The 12,726-nt window shown below is 52.7% G+C and overlaps 1 protein-coding gene across 1 annotated transcript; it reads left to right on the forward strand.

The window, feature by feature from the left end:
• Positions 1-7,261: 7,261 nt before the first annotated feature.
• On the forward strand, positions 7,262-11,764 carry KLHDC8A (kelch domain containing 8A). The gene is made up of 5 exons (XM_009997507.1): positions 7,262-7,637; positions 9,048-9,212; positions 10,413-10,628; positions 11,253-11,354; positions 11,571-11,764. Exons 1-5 carry the CDS (start codon positions 7,262-7,264, stop codon positions 11,762-11,764), a joined length of 1,053 nt encoding a protein of 350 aa, XP_009995809.1.
• The last annotated feature ends 962 nt before the right edge of the window (positions 11,765-12,726 follow it).

Here is a 12,726-nt window from a genome sequence, read left to right on the forward strand (position 1 = left end):
ATAAAAGGCTGAAGCTGGGGCTGGGAATGCCTGCTGGGCACCCCCCCGGGCTGTGCGCTGGGGAGAGACCAGATGGGGAAACACTCTCCCTCTTAATTGTCCTACATCTCCGAGGGGGTGAAGATTAAGGCTGTTGGATTGATGCTGATTATTTTTTTTATAGGTATATATCTATTTTTCCCCTCCCACGCAGCTTTTCCAGCCCCGGCTGCTCCCGGCGCCGTTTGCCTCCCCCCCGGAAGCCGTGGGAGCCGGGCAGGGAAGGGCAGCTCTGCGGGCACCCGGGATTTGGGAGGGAAAGGTGAGGAGCCGTTCCCAGCCCTGCTGCACCCGGACTCGCCGCTTCCCCGCAGCTGTGAGTACATCCCAGCGCTCTGGGCAGGAGGGAGGGTTCCTGGGCTCCTCACTGGGGGTTATTGAGGGGGTTGAGGGATGAGGAGGAGGAGGGGACAGCTTCCTCCCACTGTCAGGCCAGGTTTTTATTGAGCAACCAGAAAAAAATACAACACCCTTTGAGCTTCTTTCCCCCAAGAAAAGCAGTTAAGGAGGATGTATTTACCCTTTTTTGCTTTTCTTCCCTACCCCCCCTGGCTTGTAGTCCCCAAATCTCATTTTTTCAGCCTTTTTCCCAGACCAGGCCCTGGCAGCTGGCAGTGATGGGGGTGTGCCACGAGCTGAGGGCTGGCCCAGGCTCTTTGCATTCCCTCCAGAGGGCTGCAGCCTAAAATTCAGACTAACAGGAGCTTTATAAACATAACCCGTGAGACTGCAGGGTTTGAAAAAGACCTTCTGCATTTGACCTGTGCAAAAGAGAAGCTGCTTGTGCAGAGAGCAGAAGGAGCCTTTGGGGATGAGGGTGGGAGATGCAGGATGCTGCTGGGAGCTGGACCCTTCAGTCTTGCAGGTGGGTTATCTTTTCTCTTGATAAAATAACTCTGTCTCTTGAGACAAAGTGCCACAGGAATAAATCTTACCTTGATCTGGTGGCTTTTCAGCCCACCCAGGAAAAAAGGATGGTCTGGGCTCTTTTCCCTGTGCTGACAAGTGCCAAAATATGAAACTGCTTTTCTCCTTGTCCCATTGTCTGCTAAAGCTCCTGCATCCCTGTGCTGCACAACTGCTGCTTTGCTAGCTCTGGAATATTTCCATCCATGACCTCTCTGCCTTCCTCCTATTAACAACCACAGGAAATTGCATTTGACATGATGAGGGTGGAAATGATCTCCAGGGGCTGGTGAAGGGGGAAAGCTGGGGAGATGGTGAGATGGGTCAGAGCCTGCTGTCCTCCCCTCCAAACTGCCCTTGCGTGGGTCTGAAGAGATGCTCAGAAACAGGAATGAAACCAGCTGTGTGTGAGTGCTGCTGCTTTTTCTTTGCCTGGTACAATTAATTCTCTTACAATTGCATTGCTTTTCTTCTTTCCTTATAGCTAAACAGTCTTTTTATTTTTTTCCCCAGCTGGGTGATTTGCAGAGAAAGGCAGGGAACTGATTTTTTTGTTGTTGTTATTTTTCTGGGTAGCTGTTACTGTGGCAGGGAAACTTGATTCAGTGTGAAGAGAGGTCAGAAATACCAGACTGAAAATTTCATGCATGTTCTGTTTAAAGCCTCAGCTGTCAGAGTTTGAGCAAGGGAGAGGTAAAGGCATCAAAGTCTCCCATTTTCAAAGGGTTTTTAAGCATTTTCTGCTTAGAAGTTGGAGTTACCTGAAAACCTAGATTTGGTTTGACATGACCTTGTGGGTTGGGACTGTATAATAGTCAAAGCTTGTAGAGAGGTTGGCTGGGTCTGGTTCTGAGTGTCACCAAGAAAATAGATCAAGTGTTTGGGATAGGAGCTCACATTACAAAGGTGCCAGACTTTGCCAAATACCCTGATCCCACTAGATCTCCAATAAGTGGTGAGGGTTTGAAGAGAGCTGTGTCTGGGGGGGTGCTGAGCTCTCTGGGCTGTTGCACCTTGGGGTTTTGGGGTGCTGGGCTCCTCTCAACATCTGTTCTTTATTGTGTGGCAGGGAAGTGAGCTGTCTCCCTCTGAAATAAGGATGCATTTGTTTATTTTTAATAGCAAAAGTTGGTACCTGAGCCCACAGGGCCAAGGCCTCTTCTCCCTCTGCTCATGTTTATCTGACAGTGCAAAGGGTGGTTGAATCATGACATTTATGTGTTTCTGGGAGGAAAAGCAGCTCACTTCAGTTTCAGTGGTTAATGAGGAGGTTTAGGTGCTGCTCCCACTTCTGAAACTTTTCAATGTGTTACTTGAGGTGTGCTGTATCCCCTTAACTTCCAGTGTAGGTGAAAATAGGCTCCATCTCTGCCCCCTGGAGCAGGTGAGCTGTGGTCAGTGGTCTGGGGTCACACTGGGAGCAGAAGAGCTGAGCCACAGGGGACTGACACTTCCCAGGGGATGGTCCCTGTTCCAAACTGCATTGGATCCTGTGCCTGGAGCAGCACCCAGAAAGCATCCAAGTGCTGTAACCTGGAACTGCACTGGGAAGAGAGTCAGGAGCAGGCAGGGAGACCTGGGCTGTGCGCAACACCACTCCTTGGCAGTGGGTGAATTTTCTGAGCATCTCCACTCAGTGTCCCTTCTCCTGGCCTTGTGCCCTGACCTTGGGACAGAAACAGGTTCCCTGCACAGAATCACTTCTGTGCTGTCTCATCTCTCCTTGTTCTTTATTTAACAGAGTGCAGGCAGCCCAGACAGGGCTGAAACAAAGCTGCTCTCTCCTGCCTGGTGCTGAGCAGGAGATGGAATTTCTTCTCAGTGTCTGTGGGCTATTTCCAGCATACTGTTCCTGTTTTCCCCTCCCCAGAGCAGTGGAAATCATTACCACCCTGGGCAGTGATGCTGGCTGGATGTCAGGCTGTTTTCAGCTCAGCTTTGCAGCCCCTTGCTGGCTGGCACAGGGCAGGGCTGCCCCATGCTTATCTGACATGACATTTAGGTGAGTACAAGAGCTGCTTCTCTGAAGGCAGCAGTTATTCTAATAGGCTTCTTTGTCAGGCTGGTTGCTGTCTGTGTCTCTTGGCCTGCTCCTGGTGACAGCAAGGAATATGTAGGTGTTGTGGCTGTTGGCAGATGAAATGGGGAACAGTGATGTTCTGGGAGCACCAGCTCCTGATGGGGCTTGGATGGGCATCCTGGGTCTGATCCATCCCCAGATCCAGGGATGGAAGTCTGGGGTCATGCTACTGAAGTCAGTGAAGCTGAGGGTCAGCTGGATATGGCTCAGGTGGGCTTGTGGTAGGATGCCAGGAGGAAGCATGGTGGTCTCCTGGCTCTCTGTGGTGTCTCTGAAATGAATGAAAAATCACTTTCTCAAGTGAGGGTTTGAGCAAATAGGCACAGCAGTGATCTGCTGGGGCTGCAGAAGTGCTGGAGGCTTTTCAGAGCAAATTAGACAAGGTACAGGATCAGTTTGTAGTGAGTTGTATCTGCCTCAGGCTGGGTGAGGATTAGGGGGCTCCTTCAGTGTCTAGCCTGGAGTTCCTTCCTGGAGGGAACATGTGTTATGCATGAGTGTGACTGGGGATGTGTGCAGTGATGTCTTGGGGCTGCATATCCTCAGCAGGAGCCTTAAAAGAGAAGATTTGGAAGTATCTCCATGACTTTTCATATCCTGGGGCCTTTTTTTCTTCAATGTGAAGAGGTGGAAAGGGAGCCCTTGCTGCTCTGTGCTGGGGCAGCAGTGTTGCAGGGCAATATTTGGGGTAGTGCATCAGCCAGAAGACCACCCTGGGGGCTGGGGCTGGAGATTTCAGCTCCAGCTGGGCCATATGCTGGCCCCTCTGCACTAAGGGAATTTCAAATCCAGAGTAGCAAAACTTCTAAATCCTGGAGAGAAGAGAGACAGGAAGGACAGGGAAGGCAGCCCCAAGGCCTCTCTGCCCTTTTCAGCCCATCCGTCACTTTAATACCCTCCAGCATTTCTCTTTCACTAGTCATAAGTCGTTGCAGGTAATAAATGCCATGAGCCAGAAGCTCTATAAAGGAGCCTGATGTAACCTGCAGGGTGAGGAATGGCCCCTCCTGGGGGGAGGCAGCTGGGTGCTACAGCACAGGGAGGTTCCCCTCTCCCACCAGAGCCCCTGTCCCCCTCTCTGTGGGGTGCTGTGGGACCCTCCCTGCCCATCTGCTCCACAGCCACTTGACCCTGGGGGGGTGTCTGGGTGCTGAGCTCTTAAAGCCAGGGCTTGTGTCCTGCAAAGGTACAGGCTGGGCCCTGGATTGGGCTAAGTACCATGCCTGCCATCTCTGATAGAATAGCAATTACCATTAATTTTTATTTCAATGTAGCCATTTAAGGAAAAAGAAATGTTAAAGCTCCTTTTTTTTCTGTGTAATTGAATGATAATTCCCTTTGCCTGGGAGGAGAACACAGCTGGTATGCAGGGGGGTGTTTGGTCAGCACATTTTGACAGCTCCCAGTGCTGGCATTTCTTCCTTCTGAGGCTCAGGTGATGATGGAGAGATGGAGACAAAAAGGTGGGGGTGTTTCAGGCTGACCTTGATTTTCTTCAAAGAGCATGAAAGAGAAGAATAGCAAATGATCTGTGTGCTAAGGCAGCTCAATTCAGGCAGAGCTTTGCATTACTGGGGCTGGTGGCTCTCTGGATCTGCTGGTTCCCACTGTCTGGGACCAGAGCTGAGCTGAATGTGCAGGACTTTGCTCTGCCTGGTCTCATGAAGGACCTGCCCAGCACTCCCCAGAAAATACTGGGCAGCATCTCCAACTGCTTGGAGTCACACTCTGTGTGCTGGTGTGTTGAAGAAGGATTTTTAAGCATATTTAGACAACTATGCTTGAGCTTTGGATAGCCTTAATGACAGGAGAGAAACTGTCTGGCACTAGCCATAAGCTTCTGTTTCTGTCAGACATTTGAGTGATGCTGATTGTGTTTCATCCCAGGACTTCACTTTATAGCTCAAGAAATTGAGGCTCAGGGCAGGAAAATTACTTCTCAGAGGTCAGGATGCAAATCTGTCACACTCCTGGAAATAGGAGCTGGCTCTGCTTTTCTGATTTGCTGGACCATGCTGAATTTGTCCAGGGTGATGCATGAAAATTCACCTGGAAAGGAAATAAATTATTAATGAAAGCAATAACCCAGAGCTGCTTCAACTGCCAAGGCAAAAATCCCCGAGCGGACCCAGTTGTGCGTGGTGAGGCACAGCAGAGGAGAAGGGATTGGAGGGAGGGGAGAACAGCAGCTGGGGATCTGATCTGTTGTCTGCCCCTTTCTCCTCAGCTGCTGGGAAGATGCAAAGTGTGGCTTGACTTGCTGCTGCTTTTGATTGTTGCTTTGTGCTCCTTTTGCCACAGCCCCACGGTGCTGGGCTGTGCACATGTGCCCAGGCTGGGTCCTGCTGCTGAGGGGGTTACAGCCCAGGGAGTGTTTATGGGTTTATTAACCACACTCTTTATGCCATAAATGATGCTTAGCTGACTTCTGAAATGTAGATGGGGGAATAAGGTTGAAATAAACAGCCCTGCTTGGATTGATGGGTTTTCTTGCCAGCTCAGACTTGTATATGAAGCGATCTTGATGGATCTCAGTCTGAGACCTGTTTCAGTGGTGCTTTTCCATCAGTCTCCTCTAATTTACACTTCCAGAGGAGATGTAGGACCACCATGACCATGGAAACTGCTCACCCCTTCAGCTGGGCTGTGCAGGCTGAGCCCCAGGCAGAGATAGGGAGTTGGTGGGGATGCTGATGGTACCTGAGATACCAGCAGATGTCCTGGCTGTGGTCCGAGGGCCATCGCTGCCTCCCTGCTTACCTGATGAGCACCACAGGCATGGATTTACAGGAGAAATATGTGGCATCCCAGTGTGCTACATGTGGGATGAGTCTGGGGTGCAGTCATAACAGTCCATGTGCCTCTGCCCTCCGTGCAGCCTGGTGTGCCCTGGGGCTTCTCCCTTTCCAGGGGGATCCTCCTCATTGTCCCCAGAAGGCATCAGGATACCCTGGATTATCTGGAGTGCTGAGTGATGAGAAGCAGCTGGAGGTGGCTGTTGCTAAGCTACAGGCTCTGGCTGTTGGAGGGCTTGGAGCTGAAGGGCTGTGGTCAGACCTGGGCAGCCAGTGCTGTGGCAGGGCCAGGCAGTGGGGGCTGGGGGGAGACAACCTGTTCCTGGCAGTGGGTGCTGGGGGGAGACAACCTGTTCCTGGGACAGGCAGTTTTGCAGACCCCATTTGTTTACTCTCTGCTCCAGGTGAAGCAGCAGGAACGAGTCTGTCTCTTCTTTTTGGGAGCAGTGTGTCCATGCCCATAAGAGACCTAAGGACCATAACAGTTGGTTGCTTTATTTGTGCTTACATATCTTAGGTAGCAGAGTGCAGGTTGGCTCTTTGCTTCCCACCCCACATCCCTGCTGTTGTGTCAGAAGGAAGAATGACCCTGAGCTGGGCTGTTACACAACAAAACCAGAGGTGCTCAGTGCAAGATGCACCTTCTTCCACGCTGGGCAGCTGAGCAAGCTGCTGCCTTTGTTCCTTTCCGTTTGCCCTCTCTCTGTCCTCCTGCATTAATTAATCTCATCTGCATGCTCAACAGCCATTCCGAGAGAAGAGAGCAAGGCTGTGGGTTTGTGCTTCCCTCCCTGGGCTGCTCTCCCCAACCCTCCCAGCTCACAGGTGCAGCCCGTGGGTCGGGGCTGGAGGGGTGAGCACTGTCACCTTTCCCAGCTGAGAGTGGGGACTCCTCAGGGTCTGCAGGAGGAGGTACACGGGGTCAGGAGGAGGCACCGGGTCAGAGAAGGAGGAAAAGTTCCCCAGCAGGCAGAAAAACAGCCGGGGAAGTGAGCAGGCTGCTTGCAGCCTCCTCAGTTTAAATGTCGCTTGGGGGCGGGGATGCTCAGGAAACAGGATAACAGACTGACTCCAACCTCTCCTGCCTTGTTTTTTTTCTTCCTCTCCCTTTTGTTTTGTTTTATTTTCAGGATCCATCTCTGCATGAGCTTCTGAGGCAGATCTGGAACTGCAGGATTGATGGAGATGCAATGAGAGGTACCGGTGGCTGGTGCTGTGTGGAGGAGGGTGGCAGAGGGGACCAGAGTGGGGGGGCTGCCTGATGTGGGTGCTCCCATCCCTGCTCTTGGCTGCCTGCAGCTCTGCCAGGGGCTGGATGCTGTTTGCATTTCATATTTGCTGTTTGTTTTTTTTCCCCCTGGCACTTCTCTGCTCTGTTTTGCAGTGTAACCAGCCCCCTCCCGCGGGCAGGGACCGATGCTGCCTCTCCCCACCAGCCAGGATGGAGCTGGCTAATTCCAAAGACTTCCAGTGGAAAACCCTTGCCCCGCTCCCAAGCTGCAGGGTCTACTCGACCTTGGTGGAAGCTGGTGGGCAGGTGTTTGCCATCGGGGGCTGTGATGACAATGGTGTCCCCATGGACTGCTTCGAGGTCTACTCTCCCGAGGCCGACCAGTGGACCTCGCTGCCCCCCATGCCCACAGCACGGGCTGGGGTGGCCGTGGTCAACTTGGGCAAGAGGATCATGGTGATAGGAGGGGTTGGAGCAAATCAGATGCCGCTGAAGATTGTGGAGATGTACAACATAGATGAGGGCAAGTGGAAGAAGAGGAACTCGCTGAGAGAGGCAGCCATGGGCATCTCGGTGACAGCAAAAGGCAAGAAGGGCTCAGTCCTTTCAGGACAGGGAGGGATGGCTGTGGGGTGGTGGGATGAGGAGGTTTAGCATCAGTTGATGCATCAGGCACAAAGGCTTTCTGGGCAATGGCACAGGGTTATGTTGTTTTCCAAACCCTTACCTGTACTCCTAGAAGCTGAGCCCCAGGTGTCTGTTGTATCTTGCCTGCTAAAGACAACTGTTCTGTAGGCAGCCAAAAGCAGATAAAGCTGGGGTTGCTCTGTAACATCAACACCTGAGGAGATGTTGAACAGGTCTAAGCTCCAGGATCTCAAATCAAATTTCTGGAAGGTTTGTAGCACATTCTGAACTTTGTGTTGCAGATGCTGAAAAAATAGGAATGATGTTGCTGGCTGAGGTGCAGGTCTCAGGGCCACTGAGTAGCTTAGATTTGAAGAGACATCTTTGGTCCAAACCCAGAACCAGCCAGGAGAGAATTGGCTTCGTGGTCCTGGACTCAAGTCATTGTACAAGGAGGGGAAGCTGCTGGCCTTGCAGGGGAACTCTTGTGTAGCTCCCCTCAGAACATTTAACCCCTGCCTTAAATGGGGCTTGTTAAGTGCCTGTGAGGCTCTGCTGGATCAGCCCATCTCATTTTTTAGTTCCTAAGCAGAGATGAGGAGCATTGATTTCCTTTCACATGCTCTGGTGTGCTTTGAAGAGCCTGGGGCTGGGAGTTGTGTTGGGGAGCAGCATGCCTGGGGTCAGCCAGCTTCCCACCGTGCCTGGGATTATGAATCTAATCTCCAGGCAGCCTCTCTGAGAGCTGCTTGGTTTGTTTGCTTAAGTGGGTTTAAAAGCTACTGTCAAGGAATGTTTAAAAATAATATTTACCATCTTGGAGGTGATTTTTTTTTTTTTTTTTCTGAGTATAAGCTTGCCTGACTGATAGGGCAGGGTCAGTGTGGTGTGAAAGGCCAGGAACAAAAACAGCTGCCCAAATCCTTGCAGCTTGCAGGCTGGTCTCTGCTTTTTCAGCTGCCTTGTAGGGCTGCCCACACAGGCAAGGTTGCTGTCTCTGCTCTCTTGAACCTTGTCTGTGAAGTGCTTGTTGAAGGGGGTAATGTGGGTGCTGTGCAGGTAGGAATTTGTTTTGGAGAGCAAGGTTTGCCAGTCAGAGGTGGATATAGCTGATAGGGATCTGGTGAGGAACAGGAAACCTCGGTGCCTTGTCTTGGCTCTGAACCCTCTGGTCTGGGTGGCAGCACCACCATCCTGTGTCAGACCTTGGTGGGCAAGGCAGGAGCTGGGCTGAGGAGCACCAGCCCTAAAGAGCATTGGCACTGGTGTGATGGCACCTGTGTCTTTGCAGGGGCTATTTCTGTGTATATATGTATTTCTGATGCTTTCCTGTAATAATTTTGTGGGATTTCTTCTCGGCCCTGTCCAGACTACAGAGTCTATGCAGCTGGAGGGATGGGGTCTGACCTGAGGCCCCACAACTACCTGCAGCACTATGACATGCTCAAGGACATCTGGGTGTCACTGGCAGCCATGCCCACACCCAGATATGCTGCCACCTCCTTCCTCCGGGGCACCAAGATCTACGTGCTGGGTAAGCAGCAGTCCTGCCTCCTTCTCTTCCTCAGGCAGCTTCTCCTTTCATCTGAGCACTGAAAAGCCTCCCTGGGAATGCTCCTCTCCATCCCTGCCTGCTTTCTTACACATGCAGGAATACCAAAGCTTGCAGCTGTAGTTTTTGAGTGGGGCTGGTGTTAAGTTGGGATTCACAGCTCTGTAGCAAGCACCTATGAGAACCCCTGCACTCCTGGATGCCCCAGGAGCTCAGCAGCAACTCTGTCCTGGGCAAGTGGCCTTCCCAGGCCTATCCATGGCTGCTGGCAGCTGAGGGTACAGCTTCTCTTTGCTCAATTTGCAGTCCTGTGCCAAAAGCCCTTGGACTCAGCTAGTGAGTGAAAATACTACTATGCATTTTATATCATGAGCAAAGCACTGTGCAGCTTCTGGCTCTGGCAGAGGGGAGACCTGGAGCTGGGAAATGCTGGACCAAGCCATTTTCAGGGGACAAATTTTACCAGTTTTGCTTACAGAAAGGTCAGCTAAGGCTGAGAAATGTTGCTGTTTGCTTGTGGCCAAATGGCATATCAGGATCAAAATGCAGGAATCCTGATTGCTCAAACCACCAGACAGCCCTGGCTTTCTTTAGGAGCTACCAGAAGAAACTCTTTGATCTATTTTGCAGTTTGCTTGCTGCTGGTGAGCAGTTTGTGGCCCTGGTAGTGAGCACAAGACTCTGCCTTCAAAGGCAGGCTGAGCATCTGAGCTGAGAATAGCTGCATTCATCTGCATCAGATGGAGGAAGAATAATACACATCTTTGGTGGTAGCAGCAGCTGCTCTGGCTCTGCTCCATCAGGAGCTCAGCAGCAAGGCCAGGGCTTGCACTGGCACTGAACTCATCTGAATTGCAAAGGCTCCCTGAGCACTGATCCCTGTTCTGCTGTGGATTTGTCTTGATTAAACTGGTGCATTCTGAACACCTTGCAGTGCCAGCCACCCGCTGCTGCTGTGCTGAAGGGTGTGAGGCACTGAGCAGTGAAGTGTCTTCATCTCGTGAACCTGCAGTTAAAGGAAGGGTGAGAAGTTAATCTGGCTCAGAAGGCCCTCATGCAGGTGACTTGAGACCTGAGGGGACACTGTATCAGCTGGCACCTTGTTCTCAGCCTGTGTCAGGAAGCTCCTCTGGCACTTGGTGCTCTGAGCTCAGCTCTTTCCTTTCCACCTCCCTGTCCCAGGTGGAAGGCAGTCCAAGTATGCTATCAACGCCTTTGAAGTCTTTGACACAGAGACCAGGTCATGGACCAAGTTTCCCAACATCCCCAACAAAAGAGCCTTCTCCAGATTCGTGCCCACAGAAGACAAACTCTTCAGCCTGGGGGGCCTGCGGCAGGGGCGGCTCTACCGGCAGCCCAAGTTCATGAGGACCGTGGACGTGTTTGACATGGAGCAAGGTAGGGGCTGTCCCAGCTCTGTCCTTCCCAGGGGAGCAGGGTGGGTGGTGTGGGAAGGCAGTCCAAGTATGCTATCAACGCCTTTGAAGTCTTTGACACAGAGACCAGGTCATGGACCAAGTTTCCCAACATCCCCAACAAAAGAGCCTTCTCCAGATTCGTGCCCACAGAAGACAAACTCTTCAGCCTGGGGGGCCTGCGGCAGGGGCGGCTCTACCGGCAGCCCAAGTTCATGAGGACCGTGGACGTGTTTGACATGGAGCAAGGTAGGGGCTGTCCCAGCTCTGTCCTTCCCAGGGGAGCAGGGTGGGTGGTGTGCCAGGCTGTGCTTTGGGAGCTGGCAGAGCACAGAGTCATCTGCTGAGTCCTGGGACCCTTGGTGCCTTGAGCCCAGCCTAGAGGCAGGGCTGCAGTCAGGGTTAACAAGTTAGAGCAGCAGAGAGGAAACCCATGGTCCTGAGGCAGCTGGGTTCAACAGCTCCTTCCTGGTGTGGTGGTCAGAAAGCTGACCCCTGTATCATGGGAGCAAATCTACCGTCCTACAAGCAAGTAGGAGGTTGGAGAGGTAGATGGTTTCCCAGGAGTGGATGTTCCTGTATTATCCAGTCTGTCCCATCCCTTCAGGTGGCTGGATGAAGATGGAGCGCTCCTTCTACCTGAAGAAAAGGCGTGCAGACTTTGTGGCTGGCTACCTGAAAGGCAGAGTTGTTGTGGCTGGGGGACTAGGTGAGGCACTGGGGGTGGTGGTGACACATGACTCACATATGCTATTGAAGTTATTATTATGGAGGGGAGAGATCCTGGCCCTGGCTGGCGTGAGGGAGCAGGGAGAACAGACCCCGCCAGGGGATGGGGTCCAGATCACAGACGGTGTCCCAGAGCAGACAGGGGATGCTTGTTGGTGCTTCCCTGGTGACCCAGTGCCTCACTTTGTGCTTCCAGGAAACCAGCCGACTGTCCTGGAGTCTGCAGAGGCATTCCACCCTGAGAAGAACAAGTGGGAGAGCCTGCCCCCCATGCCCACCCCACGCTGTGCCTGCTCCAGCATCGTGGTCCGGAACTGCCTTCTGGCTGTGGGTGGGGTGAGCCAGGGCCTGAGCAGTGCTGTGGAGGCTCTGTGCCTCTCTGACTCCTAGCTGGCTTCTGCCCAGCAGTGGACCCTGCCCCTGGCTGCTTCCAGCAGCAGTGCTGGTTGTGCTGGGCAGTGCCTGGGGTGGGTGAGCACCACCTGAGCTGTCTTGGGAGCCTGGGTCTGCTGGTAGCTAAACCCAGCTTGAATCTGGAGCCAGCAGGAGCTGCAGCCAGGGCTGCTGTTCCTCTCCCTCCTGGGTGCTGCTGTTCCAGCCCCACAGAGGGAAGGAGTCCCCTCCAGTCACCTTCAGAGCTCCATGGGGAGCTTGCAGCACTGGTGTGCAGTGTCTCCTGTCAGGAAGGACTCTGGAGAGCAGGGCATGGGTGAGCATCACCTGCTGCCATCCTCACCCACTACCAAAGGTTTGGAGGTGTAGGAGTATCCAGACAGGTCAGTGGTGGTTCAGGGAGAACTGATGTGCTGTTGCCTTCTTTGAGCACCCTGGGATATATGTGTGCTTCCCTGCACAGATCCCCTTGGCTTGCCAGAAGGGAATGTCCCAACCTGCAACCAGATCCAGGGGATTGTTCTCTTGCCTTCATAGCAAGGCTTTTCCTGCAGACCTGTAGCATTTGACTGTCATGTTGCCAGGAGCTGGAGTTGAGGGGCTGCCAGTGCCCTGAGGGGGATGAATGCCCAAGGGACTTGTTTTGCCTTGGGGGAAGACCTTTTGGCACAGGACTAGCACTGATACTACCTTTGGGTTTTATGCAGAGATGGTCCTCGACCTGCAATGGTCCAGCCTGGTTTTTAGCCCCTGTAATGATTCCAGATCTTCTGTTCAGCTCTGGGAGAAAGGAACAAAACTGAGGGTTGTGTCTGGTTCTGGAGCTCTCCCCCCAGGGCTGGGCAGTGTGTTTGGTGATGGCTTTGCTGGCAGTGAAGCCAGAAGACCCCGGCCACAGCTGGGGCAGTTTTTGAGGGGCTGTCTGGACCGTCGGGTTACAATTGTAGCTTGTAGCAGCC

The sequence above is a fragment of the Chaetura pelagica genome, unplaced genomic scaffold (genome assembly GCF_000747805.2).
Source record: "Chaetura pelagica isolate M959 unplaced genomic scaffold, ChaPel_1.0 scaffold215, whole genome shotgun sequence".
NCBI classification, from domain to species: Eukaryota; Metazoa; Chordata; class Aves; order Apodiformes; family Apodidae; genus Chaetura; species Chaetura pelagica.